Here is a 25,624-nt window from a genome sequence, read left to right on the forward strand (position 1 = left end):
AAAGGAGAAAGGAGGAGATGGGACCAGGAAGAAGGGATAAAAGAGGGATGTTAGGAAGGGAAGGAGGAAAGCAGGTGAGGGAGGGAGGGAGGAGGGGAAGGAAGGGGGAGGGAGGGAGGAGGGGCTGGAGAGGAAACACAACCCTTTACAGAGCCGAATGAAATTTACAAGGGCAAGTCAGACTCAAGTGTCCTGAAATGTCAGGAGTAGAGGAAAACAGTAGCTGATGGTTTGGGATAAAAGAGGGATGTTAGGAAGGGAAGGAGGAAAGCAGGTGAGGGAGGGAGGGAGGAGGGGAAGGAAGGGGGAGGGAGGGAGGAGGGGCTGGAGAGGAAACACAACCCTTTACAGAGCCGAATGAAATTTACAAGGGCAAGTCAGACTCAAGTGTCCTGAAATGTCAGGAGTAGAGGAAAACAGTAGCTGATGGTTTTAGAAAGGGCCACTGCTTCCCACACGGTGTCCGACTCACTACTGTGGGGACCAAGCTCCTCCTTCCTGTTTTCTGAAGGAAATAAGCGGCCTCAGAGGGTGAGCTATGTTTACCCTCTTCCAAGCGCCTCTTACCACCAAGCACTTGATCTCTGTGATCAACTTCCTGTTGAATTTGTTTCAGTTGATCTTGCTTCGGCTAATCCTAGACCTAAAGCGAGCTCCATGGGCCAGTGCCTACCCTGCTACCCAGCCAGGGAACTGTTATTCGCTATGATGAGCTGCACAGCAACTAAAGCATTTGTAAACTTCTGCAGTAATAGGTGAGCAATACTCATGTCCGGATTGGAGACAGAAATGGGTCTGCATATTCAGTTTCTAGGACTCAACTATTATCTTTTTCCAAAAGAAAATATTGGTTCTGGACACAGAACTGATGTAACATTAATCTTAATTCTACCCTCCTCCTCTTTCCCATTCTCATTCTCTTCCCCAACACCCTCCCCCACCATGATCAAATCTTCCTTCCCCAAAAGCTTGTCCCTGGACAGGAACTCTGGCCATCCAGCAGCCTCACTGATGATTTCCTGTCTGTCCCTCTGTATCCCCGTGTATCCCCCTATGAATGCTGGTGACCTATGGCTTTAACTTTGGATTTTTTAAATTATTTTTATTTTGTACATATGTGTGTTTTCCTTACATGTATGTAAGTGTATTAGTGTCACACAATGCCCTCAGAGACCATAAGAGGGTGTTGGATCCCCTGGAACTAGAGTTCCAGGCAGTTGTTAGCTGACATGCGGGTGCTAAGAACTAAACCCAGGTCCTCTGGGAAGAACAGCCAATGCTCTTAACCACTGAGCTGTCTCTCCAGCCCCTGATATTACCTTTTTTGCCCCCTCTACCCAGACATCTCTCTGTCTCATGGAAGTATCTGCTGTTGTTTTCATAGCTCATTTCTAGAATATTTAATCATTCATATAGAACAAATGAGCTGTCCAGGCATGGAGGCACACGGCTGCAATCCCAGAACTCAGGAGGCTGAGGCAGGAGAATATAGAGTTTGAAACCCTGACTCAAAAAACTAAAGAATTAAAACGAAACGACAGCAACATAACCTGCGTTTAACACTGCCCACAATCTCGTAGCACCTAGTGCCAGTTCTAAGAACTTCAACGGAGTCGGGTTTTCTACGGGTAAGATCACGTCATCTGCACACAGAGATGGCTTTCCTATTCCTGATGGTCTGGAGCAATGCCTGTTACCCTGTTCCCTGCCTCTGTTGGTTAGAACCTCTGTTTTAAATGCCTTTCATACCGAATACCATGTGACCTGGGGCCAAGGATAGGAAAGACAGTTTTGCTTGTTTATTTTCCAGTTTTAGCCCAGGCTGACCTAAACTCCTCTGTAGCTAAGTATGACCTTGACCTTCTGATCCAATTTTGTCTCCGCTTCCCAAGCGCTGGGATTCGCCACCATGCCAGACTTACTGCTGAGGTGGAACCCAGGCTTTTGTGAATGCTAGGCAAGCACTCTACCAACTGCGCTGCACCACAGCCCCAGACGCCTTTCACTGCCCCATGTGTTGCTCAATCCCCCCTCAGCCTCACCTGTCTCAACCAATGGCTGGTCCATTCCTCCAGGGGCTTAGAATAAACTTGATTCTGTCACTCTTTACACCTGCCCAGGCCACTGGCAAACCCTGTCAACCTTTCCTTCAAAACCCAGAACCTGGTCACTCTCACACTGCTCCACTCTGACTCCAGGTCCAAGTCACCACCCCCATCTGGACTCGTGGGGGGGTTCTCTTAACTGACCCCGTAACCCTCCCCCCAGGACTCTGCTCAGCATGATCCCAGCACAGCCTTTCTTTTCTTTCTCTTTAATGGAGTCAAGCTGTGGCCACCCTCCCTCCTCTGGCTTGCAGTTACACCTTACTCCTGCAGCAGCAGCCTAGGACACCCCCACACCCCCTTCCTCATCCTCCCTCCTAGTCACCCCAGTGCCTCTGGCCCCAGGCTGGGTCCCAAGCTCACCCAGCATGCTCTGCTCTCAAGCCTTTCCATCTCCCTTCCAGCAGCAACTCTCTTCTGTCCATGTCACATAACCCATCCCTCACCTCCCTGTGGTCATAGAGCATCTCACCCGAACCACCCAACACATGCACCCCGCCTTCACCCCGCTGTTGTTCCATCCCCTCACCTGCTTTCCTGTCCACAGCACTAGTGCCGCCCACCACCACGTACTACGTGTCCACTGATTCATCTACCACCATTCGGCCCAATCTAGAACAGACCTCAACAAGGACCAGATTTGCTGTGTTTACTAAACTATTCCAGAACAGAGAAGGGTGATTCACATGAGACTGTTCAGTGTTTAGATGAGTAAGTGACTGAAGACATCCCCTTACTCCATTTCCCCAGTTGTTTCTATATCTTACATTTTCTATTTTTATAAATAAAATATTTTTATTTTATATTTAAATATATTTATAATATTTATAAAAATACTCATACCAGGGCTGGAGAGATGACTCAGTGGTTAAGAGAACTGGATGTTCTTGCAGAGGACTCAGGTTTGATTCCCAGCACCCACATGGTGGCTAACAACCACCCATAACTCCACTTTTAGGGGATCCAACGCCCTCTTCTGACCTCCACGGGTGCACTTACATACATTCAGGCATAACACTCATACACATAAAATAAAAATAATAGATAAAATATTTTTGAAAAAATACTCATACCAAAGTATAACTTTGGGTATAAGCTGGCAAAAAAAAAATACTGACCAGAAATTAATCTAAATTAATTTCCATCATTAGTTAAGCAACTGTTGCTAACTACCACATCCCCTGACCGAAAAAGAATCCTGGGTTAGAAAAATGAAGCAAAATAGTTGCAGTGACAATCGGTATGCCAGGGATTTAATTTTCAAAGCGGTGATCCAGAGATCCGTACACTTGTCTGTCAGTCTTCCTCTGAGCCTCTGTCCCGCGCTAAGATCCCAGTCTGCCTCACTAGCAGGAAAAGGTGTGGGTAAAACCCTTCCTTGACTCCAAGTGGTTTTATAGACAAATCTCTTTGGAATAAGTCCATGTCAAATTCCAGATCTTCAGTTGGAAAGATACAGCACTACTCCCCAAACGTAGCACCCTCGACAAGTTTCCAGAGGGAGGGCAGAACGCTCAGGGCTTCTCCCCAGTCGACTGTTCCCCAAAACAATGACTTCAGCAGCTCAACAGCATGTTTAAACAGCACCTCCCACCCTAAGCCAGGACCACCTCAATAAATCATCCTTCAAACACCACATAGCTCAAGCAGGCAGAGAAGCACAAATCTGGACACAGTCTCTATAACCACACAGTCAGCCTCCAAAGCCATGTTCCTCTCTTCAGTCGAGAACTAAAGGTGTACATTCAGAATCATAAAAATACACATTTGAAGTGTGTGTACTAAGAATAATAAAAATAGAATTTTAAAGTCTAGCATAAATCTTAGCTCCATACTTTAAATTAACCATGTTTATCAATATAAGCAGCTATCCTATGCATTATTCAAAACCTCCTGCTGAGAACTGACAGCCAGAGAGAATCTCTCTCAACACACCTGCAAAACCCCAAGTAGGTAAGTGATGCTAATTTACGTTTGTTTCCAAGAAGAGCCAAGTTCCCAGAGATCTCATCCCAAAACAGCCTCACCATGCATGTTCTTTCTTGTACAGACAGAAAAGGCAGTTTGAGATAAACATTTCAGAAATACTGACTTTCAACAGAGAACCTTTCAACATACCTGGAACAGCCTGGTGTGCCTGACTAATGGCTGTGTCCTCCGTGTGGTGAAGAGCGTCCATCAGATTGACCAGAATCAGACTGTGTGAAACAGGTGACCCTCTTCCCTAGACCTGTCCCTTCTCTGAGTTCTAAGAATATTGTCTCATTCTTTCAAATAAGGAAGGCTTTTTAACATCACATAGCACCACCACCATGCCCATCCAACAGAACAGCAATTGTACTCTATAATTTTATTCTTTGAGAAAGCGTCTGTCAGAAAAGTGCCACGAAACTTAAGAGGTAAGAAAGGTAGGTAGCATTTCTCAAAGGAAGGTATCTCCTGTCTGGCATTGTTTCTTGTTATGTAACCTTTAGCTATACCCATGGACTCTTAAAGAATTACATTGACTTCATTAATCTTTGCTTTTACTTTCCTTTCTGGTGTTTAAGACCCTACAATTGGCCCAGATAAACCAATTTATTTTTACTCTTAAGGTTATTTGAGGATCTGTTCCTCAGGGGTCACATGGGCTTTGGAGGAGCCCCTGGCTCCTTTCTTTTACCAGTTCCATCTATGTGAAGATAAGTCAAAAGTCCTGCTCGATCATGGTTGGCTTCACTTGGAAGCATGGAGGAAATGATTCCTCCGTGTTGACCCTCCTCTTTGTAGACTGGACACTGGTTCAAGTCCATCTGGTAGGGTCTTCTCAGCCTCCTTGATCAAGAGGACAGATGACTCACCATAGTTATAGAACATTTTGAGAGATGTTCATTGTTCCCTGGAATTGGCCAGGGTGGCCCAAGAAACTCACAGACAGTAACCCACCATAGAACTGGGAAAATGAACAGCAGACCCCAGTCTTATCTAAAGGAATATTGACATCTGATTGCTGCTAGATGAGAAACAGCTGATCTTCCTAAAACAAGGCTCTCTAGATAGGCTGACTAGATTCAGTGGATGGACAAGCACTGGGGAACGGCTGGGGGTGCCGACAACATAGTGGACAGTAACAGGAATGACAGAGTGTATGGGCTCCAGTGGGGGGCGGGAGGCTATGGGAGGGTGCCATTTGGGAAGCAGGTATATAGATGAGTAAGATTGTGTGGGATGTTCTGTATGAGATACACACAAAAAATTCAACAAACTAAAAAGAAAAGACATATTTGAGGAGGAAGCATAAAAATTTACTTCATGCTAATTAGTAGAGGTGATATACATTACTATTGAAATCTACCTGATGACTTTACATCCATACTCAGGTGCCAAGGATCTGAGTGTAACCAACTGTGACTAGTAATAATCAGATACATAGAGATTAAAGATGTAGGAAACAGCATATTTTAAAATGAAATGGGGATCTTCTTTAAAGGTTAAAAACTCATTCAATTTTATGTCTTATAGGGTTTATACTGAGTTTGATATTGTATAACTCTATACAGTTGGACTGTATTCCACTGTTGAACTGTGAACCTAAAAATTTACAGCCACTTTTAAAAGAGATGTATCCTTGCTCTGGAAATTGTTACTGAATATGTTAAAGCTTAATGAAATGCTTCTTCTAATCATGTGGTTATTAAATATAAAGAAAGAAAGAAAGAAAGAAAGAAAGAAAGAAAGAAAGAAAGGTAGGTAGATAGATAGATAGATAGATAGATAGATAGATAGGCGGTAACATTTCACAACCATGAGGAGTAAAGGTCACCCAAAGATGATCCACAAAAGAGGGACCCTTGGGTCACATCACAGCCAGCTTTTGTTCTGGTGAAGCAGAGGAGGAGGAGGAAGCCTATAAAGTAGATGTGTATACAACCATCAAAACCTGACGTACAGGGCCAGCACTGCCCCTGAGCAACACAGTGACCAAAATCAACCCGACTCAAGAGTGCCTTTATGTAAGTCCACTACCCTAGTCTAAGGGAACTTGGCCCATCTCATCACTTACTACTAAATCTTGGACTTGGGAAGTTACTTTGACTTCCCTGTGTCTTTTGTCTAAAGAGGTAAAACAATTCCACCCAGTGGGACACATAAACTCAAGGGCTTATGCTTTGAAGAGATCATGGGTATTTTGCCTAATCCAGGAAATAAAAACAAATATCCTTAGCTATTTGGATGTGTTTAAACCAGTGGTGATGTCTGACTGGATCTTGAATTAACAAGTTAACCTGGTATACGTGTTCTTTTCAGATGTCTTCAAAGTCATGACTTTGCCTTCATGAAAAATCACACGTTACCAGGGTGCAATTTCCCCGATCCACTCCAGTTTCTGGGCACCTTGATGTGAACTCACCTTCATAAGCAGTAACAGCACCTACATTCTCAGACATTCACAGTAGTAACAGATGTTTGAGTTGCTTTTCAGAAACTAGAAAGGCTATCTATCGCAATCCACTTGAAGCCACTGATACCCTTTAAGACAGGGAGCACCATGGTGATCCAGGACAGGTCACCAGAGCTGTAACTCACTGCCTGTTACCCATTAAATGCATGTCATGTGTTCTTCCCAATTAGATCACTCGCCAGCAGATTTAGGGAATCCAGGAACCTGAACACCCAGGTGCCTCTGCCATAACATCAAGAACGTGCCGGATAGGAGGATGAGATGGCGGGATCCCCAAAGAGCCAGACGGCAAGGCCGACCCCGGGCTCTTAACAGCTACAGCAACCTGTGCTTGCTGTGGGGCCAGACTGCTGCACGGCTAGAGAATCTGTACAGGGCAGTCACAGTGACAGAAGGGTTGCTGCTGTCCCTACAGTAAGCTGTCTGCCTACCCCTCAAGGCCAGGACCAGTCAAAGTCCCTGGAGCTCTCTCTCAGAGGCCCTGTCATCTCCTAATTACCTGTCTCCTAATTACCTGGCTTGGTTTCAGCTTTCTTGGTCCTGGGCCTACAGTTCTGGTCCCCAGCCTCCCTGCGCCTGCGTAAGAGCATTAGATGGCCACAGAGAACCCCACACACACAGTATGCTGGGGTCGCTGTTTTATAGTCCTTACATTTGCTTATGCATATACAGACCTCCAACTCCTGAACTTTTGTGTCCATCTGTCTGTCTGTGGTACTGGGGATTGAACCCAGGACTCTCTAACACTGAGCTGTACCCCTGCCTTCCTCCTTGGTGTAGTGCCTCTAATTCCAAATATCACACAATCCCTCCAAATGTAACAGTTCAGTGTTCGACCCAGTGGTGATGTGTGACTGGTTCCCTCATTAACAAGTTCATCTGTAATGGGTGGTACTTTGCCTTCTTGAAAACCATGCTTCAACAACTCATGATTAGTTAGCATTCATACTTTAGTGTAAATTAATCTAGGGAGTGTCCTCACCAACACCCAATAGCAGCACTTGGGAAAAACATTAAGGACAAGGGTTCGCACAACCACTAAGGTGGACGTTTCCATGGCTTTCTGAAAGGCCCCTAGGGCTCAGCTTCCCTGGGCAGCTGCTCTCCTCCCCCTGGTTTTTGTTGTTGTTTTGTTTTGTTTGGGGGTGGCCATTCCTCAAGGAGCCCTGCTGGCTGGGTGCCCAAGCACTGAGCTTGCTTCCATGTTGCAAAGCCACTGCCTCTGAAGGTCTGAACCACAGTGCAGGGGACCAGAAGCAGGGTTGCAGTAATCCTGTCCTAAGCATATAATTACTCACTAGGTACAACGTGGATGGAGGGGGGGTTTTGAACAGCCTATTGAAAAAGGTTTTTGCCTGTTTACCAATACAAAGTATGAAATGAGATCGCTCTCCAGTTGTAAGGGCAAAGGAGGAAGCGTGTGGGTTTGCAAATCAGCATGGGTCTGGCTTAGCAAGTCAAGACCTCTGAATCCTCCTGATAAAAAGAAGATAATCACTTGTGCTTTGACAGCCCTTTGTCAGACTTTAGCCACTTGGGGAAAACAAGTCACAACAAAATAATAATCTATTTAAAACTGTTGCAATTGTTTTGTCTAGGCTCTATGGGTTTAATTTAACACAAGTTAAAATGACAAGATTGCTAAGCTTCTGGATGTTTAGCAAAGAGCTTGGACTGAAAAAGCTAAAGAGACTGGAGAGACAGCTCAGTGGTTAGAACACTGGCTGCTCTTGCAGAGGACCCAGGTTTGGTTCCCAGCACCCACATAGTGGTTAACAACCGTCTTGAACCCTAGCTCCAGGGAATCTGATGCCCTCTTCTGGCCTCTGCAGACATATACACTTCTATACATATATACTTATATACATGCCTTATATACAAGGCAAACCACTAACACACATTTTTTATTATTATTTTAAAAAGTCAAAGAAAACATCCAATATTTTGACTGCTGTTTTCAGTTGACCCTAACCTAGGGGACAATGAGACCCCTTTGATAAGCTTCCTATTGTCTTGATCAGGGAGGCCATGGGGTCCCCATGATATTAGACCCTAAGCAGTGCTCATCCTACAAAAGGGGGAGCTACTGAGGACCTTGTGCTACACGTGACATGATACAAAAGTTATAGCTGTACGAGAGTCGATACCATTAGTAAACAGGTGCATAAGGAATGTATAATTTGCCAAAAAGGGAAAGGGGGTAATGAGAGAACAAATCCCAGATGAGAGGCCTCTAAACAGACTCCTTATCAAAATACACAGGCGAACGTCACAAAAGCACTTAAAATGAAAAACAAAACAAAACAAAAAACCTAAAGTATTTACTGTCAATAATAAACCACCTCTTCAGGTGTATAGAGGCTTTACCAGCTGCTGTTGCTGGTGGTAATGTGATTAAAATTAATTTGAGGGGCTGGAGAGATGGCTCAGCAGCTAAGAGCACTAGTTGCTCTTGCAAAGGACCCAGGTTTGATTCCTAGCCCCCACATGACCATTAACAACCAACCATCCATAACTCCAGGTCCAAGAGCTCTGACACCCTCTTCTGGCTTCCTCTGGCATTGCATGACATGGGCACACTTACATACATTCAAGCAAGACACTCATACATAAAATTAAAACAATAAATAAAATATTTCAAATTAAGTTGAAGTGAGTCATGCCACAATTTTACCCTGTAAACTATACATACAGACTACATTAAATGGGACTATCACACCCCATGGCAACCCATCTGGAAAAATAAAAAAAAATTTAAAAATCTAAATCAAAGTCACATATATATATATATATATATATATTTGTGCTGAGAACAAGGCTATCCTGGAATAAGCTCATACCTATAACTTGGTCCACAGACCTTTACATCATGAAAACTAAGAAACAATTTCTCAGAAGTTATATGCTGAGTCTCTTGCCCACTTAGCTATCTCTTAGTTACAAGGTCTTTGCATCCAGCTTAGGGCCTGAACACTGGTAAAAAGGTGACGGGAAAACAAATTGAAACCGAATTTGAAGGAGCCCTTTCTCCAATCACAGTTCAGATGACTAGAAAGAGAGTGGACATCACTACACCCACAGAAAGAAGGATGCTGACAACTGCACCCAGGTGAGATGCACAATCTTAGCACCAGGTGATACTCTGAAATTAGGAAAAAATCGTTTTCAGTCTATCTACTATGGAAAGAGATAACTTGGTAATTAATGGAACTAGAAAAGCATCTCCTCTAACTGTTCAGTGTGTTGCATGTGTTGTCTAACCCACAGAAGCTTAGGAGAACCAGAAAGAATTTTCTTGGATGGACAAATATATGTGTCACAAGCTCTTCCCCCATGGGTCATTTTAAGGAGCTTTTAAAGTTAATTCTAAAAAGATCCTGATGATATCTTATTAACCTAAAGGACATTCTGGGTTTGTTTTGTTTTTACTTTTGCTAAATGTGTGCTGTTTATAACTTGCTTGTTGCTATGAAATCATAATAACACCTTGATCTAAAAGACCATCTCTAGTCCAAAAGTCAAAAGAAAAAAAAAAAAAAAAAACTAAAGAGGTGAGGAGGGTCTTCCCCATTTCCTGATGGGAATCCCTGGATGGCTCCATCTCTGAAGCCTAATGCATGGAGGGTAGATTGCTGTTACATAGGAAATAGAGAGTTTTCAAATGGGATAAATTTTTAGGAAGATACTCCATATTCTTTTCCTCTTAACTGAATGGTTAACTGAAATCTCACAACCCCTTATTATAAAATGTAATGCCTAACAAGTTTCACATAATGGAAATTTTTAAAAATCAAAACCAAATATATATAAATATAATTATGATCAAAGATTGGATACATTCCTTAGAAACAGAAATTGAATACTTGCATAAAATGAGTTAAATTTATAGGACATCTGCCCATAAAAATAATTGCTATGCTTGCACGCCAGGACAGCCCCGGGCTCAAGGAGTACCCTTCCCTCTTAAAAGGAACACAGACTCCACCAGAGGAAATTGCATGCTGCTCTGTTACAGGGTAAGAAGGCAGAGAAAATAAGGCTTTGCCAGAGTCTGTTGCTCCTGTCCCCGGCTGCACAGGCAGACCCATAAGAACCTCTTCCTTATCATCAAGAAAAGTAAATCACTCCTCAGGTCTCACATAGAGAGAGATGGATTTTCTCAGCCTATGGGGAACTGTGAAGCCTAAACCTGTGCCCTAAATGTCTAGAGCAAAGAAGAGGCTCATGGCAATTTCTCTGCGTTCAATGTCTCCCAAGCTGACATGGGTGGTACTGTGGACGGGGGAACCTTTTCAAGTCTACGCCTGACTGGTATGAACCTGTTCAGTTGGCTATATACCCTTTACCCTGCCCTTCACGTTTCCTCCTCTCAGTGAAGCTAATTCCAGGTCTTAAGAGGCCGTTACCTGGATGCTTTAATGTTCACACAACTCTATATGAGTCCCTGGGGGACTTCCAAATGAATTTAAGACTAGAAACCAAATAACTGCAGGTTTCAAATAGACTATATTTTGATGGTCAACAATAAACAAGAGTGTAAATTAATCATCAAAGATTCATCAGGAATACCGAGAATGTCTCTAAGGAGGGCCTAGCCAGCTAGACGGCACCAGCTGAATGATTTAAAAGGATTACAACGTACCAAAAAAATAAAGGTACTTGCATTATGCTTGATGGAAGATTGCACTTTTACTCCAAAGAGTACAGTTCCTGACACAACGATTACAAAAGCTCTCTAGGAACTATTTTATCCAATAAGTTAGCCAAAAATTCAGGAATAAATGACTCCTTTTCTAATCTTATAAAACAATGATTTAAAAATTAAAAAGTGAGGTCGTTTGTCTTAGGAGACATAATTGCACACAAGGACTAATTTTATGAGTAATTAAAACAACACCTGGGCAAACCGTACATCATATCATAATGTGTTACTAATGAGAACTTCAGAAAAGCCACACAATCTTAAAATTAGAAATAAGCAAAATCTCTTCTGTCAAAAAACATTTTTAAAACTACGTATTCATCTTCTCTTCAACTTCCTCTTTATGTAACTAGCATATGTGTTGATGTCATTTATTCCTTAACCTGACAATTGCACCTTGTAGCATTATGGTCTGTTTTCTCATCCACAATCCTAAACCAAAATGATGCTCTTTGATTCTAAGGGGGTCTGAACATCAAAGGGGGGAATGTGGCAGGAACCCTCCACAGCAAAGCAAAGGAAAGGCGGCATGTTCTGTGCCTGAGTGCACGTACACGGCTCTGCCTGTCGTGACCTGGCAGCGTGGGGCACCCATCAGGATATGTGTGCTAACAACACACATGGGACACAGAGAAACTGGACCGTAACGGGAAACCAACAGTTGTAAGAGGCCGGTCTTTCCTTGTGTAGGCTCTGCTTTCCAGAACTAACTCACTGAGCCCATGCTAGTGTAAACAACAGTTCCCAGAAAAACTGCATCTTGAAACTGAGCTTTTGAAACTTTCTTCAAAAGCTGATCAACTGATCCAGTGATTGTGGAGCATTTGGATGTTGCAGGTCCAAACACAATTGCTATTTATCTTGGGCCATCTTTAGCCCCCTAACCAGCCCACCTCTGTTTCTGATTTAACATCCTGTGACTAACAGATAAAAATCTTTTGGAATGTATTAACTTAGCAGACCATTGGACTTCCACCAACCAAAAGGCTGAGTATCATCAGATGGTGTCTGAGGCCTAGAGCTGAGGTTTGTCTTTTGCTGTGACTGCCTACTTAATGTTTCCACAGCATATTTGAAAAGTGTCTTGATTTATGGATTTTCCTGTTCTGCCACTATTAAAAAACTCCATGAAACTGTTACGTCACCCTTGAATGGCATTCAGTGCCTCTCTGTCAAGTATTTCAACCAACTCATCAGCCAAACTAAGTAGAAATGACTTGGGAATTTAAGGCAATCTACTTGAATAGAACACATACTAACCCAGATTAACCTATGTGTTCAATGCAATTCCAATCAAACCCTGCACATATTAACTTTACACAACTCAGCGGTCTAAAGAATGTCGTCTCCTTCCATTCATGCAGTTAATTCTTCATTCAACCTGGTCACTTGCTGATCACTTACCACAAGCCAGTTCTACTCTTCAAAATAAAGGGGAAATTTAAATAAAGATTTTAAAACTTACCATTCTGGTACCGGATAAGCCAGAAATGAAAAGCTGTTTATAAAAAAGGGACTCTAGTGTCAACCTAAGGAGTCTGTTCATTTAAATGTTCTGTCTGTCTTTTTTCTTGTTACCCTGAACCTTTTTAGCAGTGTTTCCCAAAAAAGCATCCTTTGTAAAATCCTGTTTTCTTCTGACGTCTGTTTTATATGTTTATATCTGTAAACATTTCTATTTTTATGTGCCAAAGAAAATAAATATACATATAAATTAATTTTGTCTGTTACAAATAAAATTGTTAAGTTCAATTTTTTTTAAAAAAAGCTGTTTTTCAGGGATAGGAGGAGGTGGTGGGATTAAAGGAGAAGTTCTCATGGTTATGGCTAAAAAAACCTAGAATCATAAAGCACTGAGCTGTGGCCACACTAACCTATAATGCCTGAAATTCCCACAATGACCAATTCTAAGAGCGCCAGAGCACCTCAATAAAAACAGGAAAATGGCCAAAGAAAATGACACAAGCCATCAACACAAGAAAAGTCAGGAGACAATAAAGCCCAGCCCTGCCCTGCCCTGCCCAGCCCTGCCCAGCCCTGCCCAGCCCTGCCCTGCCCAGCCCTGCCCTGTCCACTTCTCTCTGCAGCCCCAGGGCCCTGCCCTGCCCAGCCCTGCCCTGCCCAGCCCTGCCCTGCCCAGCCCTGCCCTGCCCTGCCCTGCCCAGCCCTGCCCTGCAGGCACATAATGCTATTTCCAGAGATCAGGTGACAGGAAGCTGCTGGATTTCTTTGCTGGCACACATGTGAAGCTTGTGATACATTGTGTGATGCAGTGTGAGGCATGTGTGTGTGATGGATGCATTGCCTGATGCATTGTCCAATGCAAGTGTGTACATGTTTTGCATGTGTGTGAGTGTATGTGCATGAAAGCATCCATCCATCTTGTTTTGAGAAATGGTCTCCCACTGGCACCTAGGGCTCACCCATTATGCCAGACTGCCTAGCCAGCAAACCCTAGGGATCCTCTTAGTAACACCTCAGAGCACTGTGATTTCAGGCCTGGGTTTTTCTGTGCGGGTGCTGGGGATTGAACGCCACAGGTCCTCATGTTGCACACTTTAACAACTGAGCCTTTGCCCCAGAGTCAACATATATCCTTTTAATGATAAAGATAGACAATACAAACATTATTTCTTTAAAGGACAAAGCAAGCCACCGGTGAGTGCCAGGTGACCTGGGCAGAATGCAGGTACAGGAAGTCACCCTGTTCTCCCCACTGCCACTGCCTGCCGTGGGGCACTCCCAGATCCTCAGATCCTCCAACACAAAGCCTGCCTGAGGCCTAACCTCTTGGCACTCATCTGATCCTTCACACTGTTGATATTTTTACTGACCGCCTCCCCCAGCCACACGGTGCCAAGGAGTCTGTCTCAGAGCATTTACTCTTCTGTAAGCCAGGCTCAAGATGCATTTGTTAAATGATGGTATTTGATTTTTTTTCATAATTAGATTTTCACCAAGCACTGCCTTTACGTGCTGTGTTTACTACGTGGCAGCCCTCCTTCTCCACCGGTACCCACAACCCCAGGGTCTGAAAGCAGCATCATGGTGTCCTGCAAGGACAAAATTCAGCATCTAACAGGACCTGGATGTCTGCAGATGGTCCTGAAGCACAGAAGCCTGAGGGACTACGTGGCTGATGTCACCCCTGACCTCCTGAGAGCTGTGTGCCTCCATGCCCAACACTGTAGCAGTTTCACAACAGCCCCATTTCTGCAGGCCAGTCCTTCTGCCAAAAGGACTCGGCATCTCCACAGCCTGTTATGGAAACTGATGAAGTGGTAAGCGAATGGACCCGGAGCATGGAACAAGCCCTGCTTGTGACTCACTGAGACCTTGTCCATCATAGTAGCTCACATTCTAAGCCAGTGGCTTCTAAAAAGAAATGCAAGACCTTGTAAGAGTAGGTAAGTTGGGAGAACCTCACCTCACTCTTTCCTTACCTAGATGGGGATAAGAATTTTAGTGAATAAATTCCTACTTTATAGAGGAAGAAGAAGAGGGTAGACAGGAAGGAGAATTGGGAAGGAGGAAGAGAAGAGGAAGGAGAGGAAGTGGGGGGAGAAAAGGAAGAGGAGGAAGAGGAAGATGAGGAGGAAGAGGAGGGAAGGGGAGGAAGAAAATGGGAGAGAAGGAAGAGGAGGAGGGAGAGGAAGAGGGAGAGGGGGAGGAAGAAAATGGGAGAGAAGGAAGAAGGGGAGGGGGGAGGGGGGGAAGGGACTATGTGGTCAAGTTCTAAGGGCTGATAAGGAGTGACAGGTAGGGTGACTATCTCACAAACAGGGATTCACCTAGCGAAGGCCTGGAGTGGGCAGGGAGGAGCTGAACATGGTGCTGTCCATCTACAGAGCCAGACATCTGGGCTGCAGGCAGAGGGGCGCGGCCGGAACAGAAGCACTAGGCTGGGACATGACAGCAGGACATGTTGCAGGACAGACCAAACATCACTCCCATGCAGTGACAGCCCAGGATATGCCAAGAGCATGGGCTGCAGGCCTGAACTTGCCCCCACTTCTGAAGAGACTGGCCAAGGTACCTAGTCTCTCCACTCCCATCTTCTTGCCTGTAAAGCTGGCTGACAAGGATTCAAGGTGTTTATGCACAAAGTGCTCACAACAGTGCCTGACACCAGCCACCACTTGACAGTTGGTCGCTGAGGGGCAGGACACCGGCCTGTGGCACCAGCTCTGGTCATCTTGAATCAGCCCTTCAGAACCAGCAGCAGGAGGCCTAGGTGATGGCATCCAAGGATCTATTGCCTTTCTGTATTGAAACATACAGTGCTCCTTCAGCAAGAGCTACCATGTTTCATGAAGAAATGCAAACCTCAACGGAAGGGACAAAAGAGGTGTAGCTCAGTGGCAGAGTGCATGCGTAGCCCACACAAGGCCCTGGGTTCAATCCAAAAGAATAAAGTCTACATTGGCACTAAATACTCTCTCTCTCTCTCTCTCTCTCTCTCTCTCTCTCTCTCTCTCTCCACACACACACACACACACACACACACACACTACTCAATGGCATGACTCTGAATTATTTAGACTGTATCAGACCATGGCAGCCAGGCTATGTGGTAGGATGTGCCACTTGCGAAAAGATGGCTCTTTGTCAACACTGAATGACGCCAAAAGGTTTGGGTAAGCGAGAGGGAGGCAGGGTGTGACCTGAAATACACCTGTGACTACTGAGGGGATGTCTAAGGAAGAACTCACTTCCGGGTCCATCCTTGATCCTGGGCCCTTCAGGCTTGGCCTCAGATATGATGTTGGCGTTGGCATTGTTCTCCATTTCAATCACGGAGTCACTGTCCTCTTCAAACTCAGGGTGGCTAAAGATCCAGTCCAGTGCCCTTTCCAGGTTGTTATTCTAATGAAACGAAACGCGTTTATGACACACACAGCCTCCAGGTCTCACCACTTCCCGAACATCTGCAACAGGGGCCAAGTGTTGGCGCAGAAGCCTGAATTCATGGCCCTAAGGGCCTCTGAGTGAGTTTGGACTCTGCGCGTGACGCACTGCAGCTCGCCCACCCACGACATGCCACTGGGGTCACTAGAGAACAGTTCTGAGCAGCAAGTGGCTCCCAAGTCCTTAACTGGTCCTAGATCAGGATTTCTGTAGACTGGTGCTAATAACAGATACAATGTCTAAGTGCAACCCTTTCCACAGTCAAAGTAACAGAACACATTCTCTTCTCTGCAACTGCATTTTCTGCAGATAATTCTGTAAGCTGCGCACACTGGATTAATAACTCCTTGCCCTGAATACTGGAAAACTGGCTATCTACCGCAGAACAGATGCATGCCTTGGTTGGTGGCTGTTTTAATGGAACTCCATATGGTTCGCACCTCACCATGATGGCATTTCCACCTTCTCCATTTGTGACATCACTGGAAAGCTAAAGAATTTGTTTAGACACAGAAAGGCCAATGAAAGAGGCAAAGAAAACAAGTGGGCACAAGAGAGCATCCCAGAGAGAATGCCTCTGGCTGAGACCATGTGAACATTTTAAAGGGAAACATGCTTCCAATCACGCTCCCATGAGCTGCTCACCGGTCACTGTGATCTCAGCAACAGGCCCTTGACAGGCACCCAGTCAGGACAGGCAAGAAAGAACTTGGAGCAATATCCACTCAAAAATGACGTGGCAAGAAGGGGGGGGGTCTTTAAAAAGTGCTTTCCTGAACATTACATAGACACTTACACTACACCAGGGAGATTCCCATCAACCTGCTGGCACAGGGTCCCTCCTGATACATCAAGATGCTCATAACTACCAGAAAAACCTTCTCTCTCAGCAGAAACAGTGGCTGAGAATTCCAAGTTTTCTATGAGGACCTTAAAGAGACTTTTCTCCAAGGTCTTGATTTGTTTTAAATGTGTCTGAGTATGTTGCCTGCATGTATTGCACTCATGTTGTACAATGCCCATGGAGGACACAAAGGGCATCGGACCCCCTGGAACTGGAGTTACAGACTGTTGTTATCCACCATGTGGGTGCTGGGATTCGAAGCCAGGTCCTCTGAAAGAGCAGCCAGTGCTCTTTACCACTGAGCCATCACTCCCACCCCAAAGGTCTTGATACTTTAAAAAGCATCGTTTTGCCTTAGGAACTTTCTCACCAGCTAGAATCCCTGCACCTCTTTTGCTCTGAAGCCACCGCAAATGCCACGTCAAATCTCTGAGCCCCACTAAAGAGCCTTCAAGAGTTGGTTCATCCGGCTCCAGCTTTACTAAGTTCGCCATACGATCCCCTCATTCATGCAGTCCAGCTTAACATACACTGCATGCAAACAGATCTTCATGAACGGTGATGGGGCCCAGAGCCAGACACAGATGACTCTGGATGCCCAAAGGACACAGGGAGGGCTTGGTTCGAAGGGCGGAACTGACGGGTCTTCCCACCAGTGCGCTCACCGTTGCTCGCAGAGCCTGCATGGCCTGATTTCTCTGGAATCCCATGGAGGTGATGATGGCCACGATCTCCTCAGGAGGTTGGTTGTCCAGTCCAGTAGCACCAAACACAGAGGCTCCTGCCCCTCCATACATAGGCACGGTCAGCGGTTCGGCAAAATCTGAGGATAATGACAGCACTCAAACCTTTCCAGGTTCTGACTTGAGAACTGACATTTTCAGGCCACTATGGAGCACCTATAAGATTATAATCAAGGGAACCTGGAGCTGGTGTAAACTAGACATATAAATCAGTTTAGGAGGACTGGAAATTGAGAAAAATTAGGTGATTTTTCAACCAGACATCAACAGGAAAGGTTGACTTTACAACAAATAGCAATATCACAACTGAATATGAAATGATGAAGTCAGACCCCTTTCCTCACATCACACACAAAATCAACTCAAAAAGGATCACTGATTTAAATACAGGAGCTGAGCACACTACTTAAAACACACACAGAGGAGTGCACTTTGTGGCAGGTTCTGCGATGGCTTCTTAAATACAACACAGAAAGCACAAGTCACAACACAAAAGGGCTCCTGGACCACATCCACATTTTAAAACTGTGTTTGCTTCAGGCACCACTGAGCGAATAAGGCAGCAAAACGGAAATCTACCACTAAATCGTGCATCTGAGAAGAACTCGCACCCAGAAAAGAGCACTTAGAACTCAGTAATAAAAAGACAAGTAGCTCGTTTAAACGGAAGATGCCCAGCATCGCTGGTCCTTAGGGGGATGCAGCTTACAACTGCGCACCCAGGAATCAGGAATGGCTATGACAGATCTCCAGAGAACTGGAGCCCTCACCTGGCACAGGTGGGCATGTAAAGTGGTTCAGCCACCATGGAAAACAGTTTGACAGCCTCTCAAAAATTAGATGTAGAGCTACCATATGACACAGCAATTCCACTCAAGAGAAATGAAAATGCCTAGCCACGCAAAAAACTGTATGCAAATTTTACAGCATCCTTGATAAAGGCCAAAAAGCAGAAGTAACCCAAATGTCCATCAAGTGATGAAAGGATAAATAAGTTGTAGTGTGGAATGCAATGGAATGTTATGTAGCCACAAAAAAGGAAGGACTGTTCATGCTATGACACAGACCCCTGATTACATCACAAAAAGTGATAGAAACCAGACGCCAAAGACTCCACTTAAATGCAATGTCCAAACAGGCAAATTCCTAACAATTGTAGGATACCCGGAAAGTAGATTCGTGACCACCAAGGGCTGGAGAGACGAGGGACGTGGGGAAAGAGGCCACTGTCTACAGCGTTTCTGGTGGACGGATGAAATATGCTCGGTTAGGGATGATTGTCTAGCTGTGACGGAACATAAATCAATTTGAACATACATTTTAAATGGATGCAAATGTGCATATGCATCTATTTCCATAAATGAGAGAAAATAAAGTTAACTGAAAGGCCCCCATTTCTTTATGTTTCTACTCAAACTGGAAATATAACCCTCATCTGACCTCATTAATGACCTCTTTCTCAATGAAATACATACACTTTAAAGAAGTAACTTATATACCAAGAAAGCTGTGGGAGTTTTGGGGGTTTTTCTATATAAAAAATTTTTTTAATTGATTCGAGAATTTCATGGACTATATTTTGATTGTATTCATACCCTTCCCCGCTCTCTACCCCATCTTACTAGCCCCTCTTCATGTCCTCTATTATTATTTGTCTTTTGGGGGGGGTATGGTCTATCAAGTCCAATCTACATTTCCCAAGGTATGATTCAAACATGGTACATTTACACAATGGAATATTATTCAGCCATTAAGAAAGATGAAATGATGAAATCTGCAGGTAAATGGAGGGAACTGGAAGCAATCATCCTAAAGGAGGCCACCCAACCCAGAAATTCAAACATCACATTTTCTCTCATAAGTGGATGCTAGCTTTCAATCTAAATTTAGATAGGTGAGTTTCAGTAGGCGACTGGGAAGCTGTTTAAAAGAAGACCAGATTGCTGCTTTGTGTATTATGACCTGAAAAGTCACTTTCTGAGACACATCCCTGGGACTCAGAACCGCACCTACCTGGCTCCTCCATGTGTACAATGATCCAGTTGAAGGCCACCTCGGCGCCCATATTTCCAGTGAAGTACACAGCCTTCCGGCAGGCCTCCAGGGGAAAGCCCATCTCCGCCAGCTGCATCACGGAGGACTCATCAATGTCTGAGGCTGTGGAGCACAACAGGATTCCTCTGTGAAGAAGGAATTCTTCCTGCTTCCATCACTCTCCTGACCCTTTTCCAAAGACTACATGAAGAAATGCAGTTTGGTTGGGACTTAATGATTTTATTTATTTATATATCCCCTGTAGCCCCAGCTGTCCTGGAACTCACTGTGTAGACCACGCTGGCCTCTGCCTCTGCCTCCCTCCGCCTGCCTCTGCCTCCCGAGATTTTATTTCTTTTTAAGTCACCGAAATATTGAGCTGGTATCATTACCCTCCATTCACAAGTGAGGAAAGCTAGGCAGGCAGAAGGGAGGAAATTATTCCACAGCACAGTCACAGGCAGAAAATCCAAGGTTCAGCCTGGGGCCATCTGGTTCTCTGGCCTACAGTCACTCCATCAACATGACATTGGTCTGTTACCTACTCAGCCTGCAGAGTCCTTCCCACCCAGGAGAGGCTGCCTATACCCAGAACAGAGCAATGCTGCTTTGTTCAACCCCCAAAAGTGTCACACAAGTAACAGCTGTAGAACACATTGTAAAAGATACCTACGGTCTATTAGCTGGTTCATCAGGCGATCTGGAAATGAAGCAACAGGTCAGAAATTAGAGAAAGCTACATCCAATAGTGTTAGAAAGAGAAAGAGGGGCTGGAGAGGTGGCTCAGTGGTTAAGAGCACTGACTGTTCTTGCAGAAGATCAGGGTTCGAACCCCAGCACCCACATGGCAGCTAACAACTGTCCATAACTCCAATCCCAGGGGATCCGACAGCCTCTTCTGTCCTCCATAGGCATTGCATGACAGGGGCGGACTTATGTACATGCAGGCAATACACACATACACATAAAATTAAAATAATAAATAAAATATTAAAAAGAAAGAGAAAGTAATAGATCCAGGGCATTCCCAGACTGTGTCACTCTTGGGTATACCCGCACAGCACCCTACCTACAGAACATCTCCTTAAAGGGGGAAGAGCAGGCTTCAGGCACTTAGACACAGATAAAACGGGGAGTCCGGGTTAGCACCCTAAAGAACTAAATAATTTCAGTTCCTGCATCTATTTCATTTTTTTTTTATTATTTTGACTTTATGTGTAGGAGTATATTGATTGCCCATATGTGTGTAAGTGCACCAGTGTTGTAGAATGCCTGCAGAGGTCAGAAGAGGGCGTCAGATCCCCCGAAACTGGAGTTACAGACAGTTGTTCGCTGCCACGTGGGTACTGGGAACTGAACCCAGGTCCTCACTGCTGAGCCATCTTTCTAGCCCCCCTGTATTTATTTCTAAGAACCTCGTGTAATTGTAAATCAAGGATTCAGCAGTGTGGGTACATCATCATCACCTGTCCACAAGCTCCCTGCCAAGGACCCAGAGGTCTCACCTGAAGGCCCCTGCTTTGGCTCAGCCTCCAGTTTAGCCCTGGACTTTCCTCTTAAGAACTGATCTAATGGAGACCTCCTTGAGAGCCTCGCTTTCTCCTGGAGCCTCACCTTTCCTACCAAACAGTCACCAATAACTTGATGGGAAACCACCACCGTTCTCTAATTTACTTCATGAATTCACTAAGGAAAATGATGACAAACAGGTGAGAAGACCCAAAATAAAACCGATTTCATCTCAGTAACTGTGCCAATAACGAAACTAAGATGTTTCTGACTTCTGCCTTGAACCCTCAGAGGTGAGGCAACTATTTTTGCACACCTCCCTGCCTTAGAAAGTCATGTATCCTAACAACAGCCAAGCTAGCAGTCACAAAGTGCACAGGGGGTCCAAGTGACTTCATTACTATGCAGCAGTGACAGGCTGTAAAACGTGACCTAGATCTCAAAACCAGCACACCCAGCTGCAAGTCCCCTTCCCTTTGTCCACAGGCACTAAGGAGAACAGCACAGTTCCCTAAGCTCAGATCCTGATGGAAACTCCTTTTTCCTACAGGTGCAAACACACTCCTCCCACCCCCCTCCACCTGGAGGCGCAGAGCGGGGAGTCAAAGCCAGAGGCAGGGTAATCTGAAAAACTGTCCATCCCCCTACTCACAATGGAGGCTGGGCATGTGATGCTCACAGGTAAGCCCCACAGGGAATCTCCACAAGTTCAAGGCCAGACTGGGCTACATGGCAAGTTCAGTACTATCAAAACAAAACAAACTAGACGCTTAGACACAGATAAAACAGGAAGTCCTGGTTAGCGTCTTTGTGTGTGTGTGTGTGTGTGTGTGTGTGTGTGTGTGTGTGTGTGTGTAGTGTGCAATTGCAACTTGCTTCATTTCTATGTGTCTAGGGTGGCGACCTCACAGCCCCCCGGCATCCTGACAAGGTTGAAAGACAGTGACTGACCCTGGAGGGGGCGGCAGAGGGAGCACCCTCCCCATAGCAGATGTTACCTTTTGAGTCATCGGGAATGACTATGGGGGGGCTGATGTCCGGAAGTTCCTCTTCTCCAGGCTGTAAGCCCCTGGCTCGGAGATGGCTGATGTTTAGCAGATCTGGCATATCGATAGAAACATCTGCGAAATGAAAGATTACAATCACTAAAGTCTCCAGGGTCAGCTACTGTAAATCCAGCATTGCTCACTGCATGCATTTGTCGAGGCACAGCTAAGGGACACGCAGCACAGCAGGTTGGTCATGACAGGCTAATGGAGGGCTCAGAAAAGGACAGAGAGTGGCAGAACAGAGTTGTCACACCAGACAGCAACAGTTGGGCTGAGGCAGAGGTCACAGAGCTAAATACCCATGGCCTGAATTCATTCCATTTGATGCTTTTATGATGTTGCAAGATTTAATTTTCAAATTCATATTTCTAGATTTTGAAAACCACACAAGTGTAGCACATTCACCTGTGGTGACTGTCAGGAGCTGGCCTTCAGCCTCTGCTCTGGACAGCGGTGGCCCCTGTGACTGCCTCACGCTGACCTCACTGCGTGTAGTAGAGAAATATCCTTTCACTCTCTGTCACTGACCTCAGGAGTCAGCTGTGTCTTCCTTTACCCAGTGGCTGCTTCTTTCCTGTCCGTTATTTCCCTGTCTACCTTAGACATTTGAGTCCTCAACTTCTAGTTTACACTGTTCCTGAGATTGTGACAGGCACTGTGATCATTCTAAGCAATAAAGAATAAAGTTTGAAAGAACTTGACTGAATCTCAAGTGTCATCATCCCTGGGGCACTTCGGAGAGAAAAACAAAACTTTCTTGATTTGGTTGCTATTGCATGTGACTTAATCAATTATAAGATTTATCTGCCCGATAACCCCTGAAGCTGCCTTGATTCTGGTGAGAATGGAAAGTGGACTCAATCAGGAGATATCGTTTGGACTCCTGAGCAAGACCTTGAAAATACTGCCTCCAAATGGCGTTAGATACATAACACCTTTAATCCCAGCACTCGGAAAGCAGAGGCAGGAGGATCTCTGTGAGTCCAAGGCCACCCTGGTCTACATAGTGAGTTCCCAGACAGCTGGGGCTACAGGGAGACCCTGTCTCAAAAAGACCAAAAAAAATCATATTTAAAACAACAAATCAGCCTAAGTATGGTAACACAGACCTGTAATCAGAGCACTTAGGAGGTGGAGGCAGGAGGATCAGGAGTTCAAGGATCATCTCAGCTAAAAAGGCCAGCCTGGGCTATATGAGGCCCTGTTTCAAGAACCAAACTAAATAAAAATGAAACAACCCAAAACTCAAAATGCTAAGTTTAGAAAATTAAATTTCAGAGGACAAGGAAACCAAACATAAAGTCTGGCCAACAGAATTAACACAATTGTTCTTCAAGGGAAAAATTCAGTACCACCTTGAGACTCCTTTAAATTCAGTAACTCACCAAACTTTGATTCAATTTTTCCTTTACAGAAATTCCAAGAACAAAGGAAAATAAGAAAACTGTCCAAAGCAGTTCAAAGCCTTTAGAAGGAGTCAGTTTATCTCCATCTCAATATTTCATCCCTCCCAGGGGCCAGAAGAGATCAGAGCAGTCAGGACCCTAACCCTCAGACCCTCTCTGTTCCCCAAATCCTTTGGGGGGGGTCCCAGGCATCAGAAAGAGCAGCAAACAGGTGCTGTGTGCTCAACAGTGCCAGGCTTCCTGGGAAATCACCCCATCTGGTTTTCCCTCTTTCTCCCTGTCCCCTGAGACCAGTGTTTCGCAAACTGTAAGACTTGCATTGTTTGCTCCCTAAGTGTTCAAACACACACTGTACAGCCTGGCAAACGGTTCAAGGGTATCTGTCTGATAAGCTACAATGGGTAAAATGAGGATCCTTCCACAGCCCGGAGGCAACCTAAGACCCTTCAGAGTTGATCCTAGTGGTAGAGGAGATAGATGCTCTTTGTGACTTGTCTGGAAAATAAGCCTTCCACCAGGGCCAGGGTCCCTGCAAATGCAGAAGCAAGTCCAGTGACGCCTGAATCGTATCCTTCTTTGAACTGCTTGATGCAAGTGTTTCTGCCTGATTGCTACTGAGGTTTGTATGATTTAAATGAATCTCACCTGCCTCGGAGGCAGAGCGCTGCTAAGAGCAGACGCATCTCTAAGTGTGGTGTCTGGGGCAGCACAGCCAGCACCACTTTGGTGCAGGTTAGAAACAGTCTCTCGGGCCCACCCCACACCCGCCAATCAGCACCGGCGTTCCCCTACCATCCCGTCGCATCTGGAGCCATCCTGCTCTCCCAGGGCCCGGCAGTGCAGGGGAGGGTTAGCAGGGGGTACTTCTTAAAGTCAGTGCTTCCCACAAGCGGAACCCAGAGGACGGTGAGGGGTAACAGAGAAACAACAAGGTGGAGGTGACAGGAAGGCGTCCGGCCACCACCTCCTTCACATGCCATGGCGCGTTAAGTGGCTCACTCGGTATTTTAGGTGAAAGCATGCAAAAGATACCTACCAAATTTTTTGGGAACCCAGTCAAGACCAAAAGTGAACTTCTTTATCTGCACTACCAAGTATTCAGGGAATGAGGCAAAGCGAGATGTTCTGGGAAACAGAAGGGGATTAAATCAATCAAACAAGGCAAAAGAAAGCTGAACACAGTTCAGGAGGCAGCACAAGCAGCTCTCCCCGAGGCATCGAAAGCCCTGGGACCTGAGGGTAAGTTCACAAGCACCTCGCACCCGCCCCAGCGCTCACCCAGCCTCTCCTCAAGACAGACGTGCTGACAGTGCAGCGTGGTGAGGCTGGGGTGCGGCCACTTCACAACTGCTTTGCTGGGAGGTTTCCTACTAAACCATTCGCTTTTCTGAGACCCTCCCTAGGATTCAGTGCATGTATTTGTGGGTTTGCTGTTCCGCAGGCCCTGTGTCTGATCAGAAGTGTGTGTGTGTGTGTGTGTGTGTGTGTGTGTGTGTGTACTACATGTATGTCTGGTGTCCACGGAGGCCAGAAGAGGGCATCAGATCTCCTGGAACTGGAGTCACAGATGGCAACCAGTGTAGATGCTGGGAACAGAACTCAGGTGCTCCATAAAAGCAGCCAGTGCTCTTAACTGCTGAGGCATCTCTCCAGCCCCTAAGCCTTACATTGTTGAACTAACACACACATGTGATTCCTTGAATTCATATCAAGCTTCCTAAAAGACAAAGTTTCCTGGACTTGGGTTTGCCAATTTTCTGCACAGACTGACTGTTCAATCTGTACATTACATTCATGCCTCATTCCATCCACGTTATCATCTTTCCAGCCACCATTTCTGTTCGATTATCTGTGTAAAACAGAAAATGATCCGTATTGCTTCT

The 25,624-nt window shown here is 45.2% G+C and overlaps 1 protein-coding gene across 2 annotated transcripts in view; it reads right to left on the bottom strand.

Moving 5' to 3' along the window:
* Positions 1-25,624, bottom strand: part of Usp13 (ubiquitin specific peptidase 13) — a 121,523-nt gene that overhangs the window by 7,684 nt on the left and 88,215 nt on the right. For both annotated transcript variants that reach the window (XM_008838657.3, XM_008838656.3), the window contains 6 exons: positions 24,778-24,866; positions 22,285-22,407; positions 20,451-20,477; positions 19,757-19,900; positions 17,666-17,823; positions 15,961-16,114 (listed from right to left, as the gene is read on the bottom strand). In XM_008838657.3, the coding sequence (XP_008836879.1) occupies positions 15,961-16,114; positions 17,666-17,823; positions 19,757-19,900; positions 20,451-20,477; positions 22,285-22,407; positions 24,778-24,866 (695 nt within the window). The remainder of the gene's footprint in view (positions 1-15,960; positions 16,115-17,665; positions 17,824-19,756; positions 19,901-20,450; positions 20,478-22,284; positions 22,408-24,777; positions 24,867-25,624) is intronic.

The sequence above is a fragment of the Nannospalax galili genome, unplaced genomic scaffold (genome assembly GCF_000622305.1).
Source record: "Nannospalax galili isolate Female #2095 unplaced genomic scaffold, S.galili_v1.0 scaffold179, whole genome shotgun sequence".
NCBI classification, from domain to species: domain Eukaryota; kingdom Metazoa; phylum Chordata; class Mammalia; order Rodentia; family Spalacidae; genus Nannospalax; species Nannospalax galili.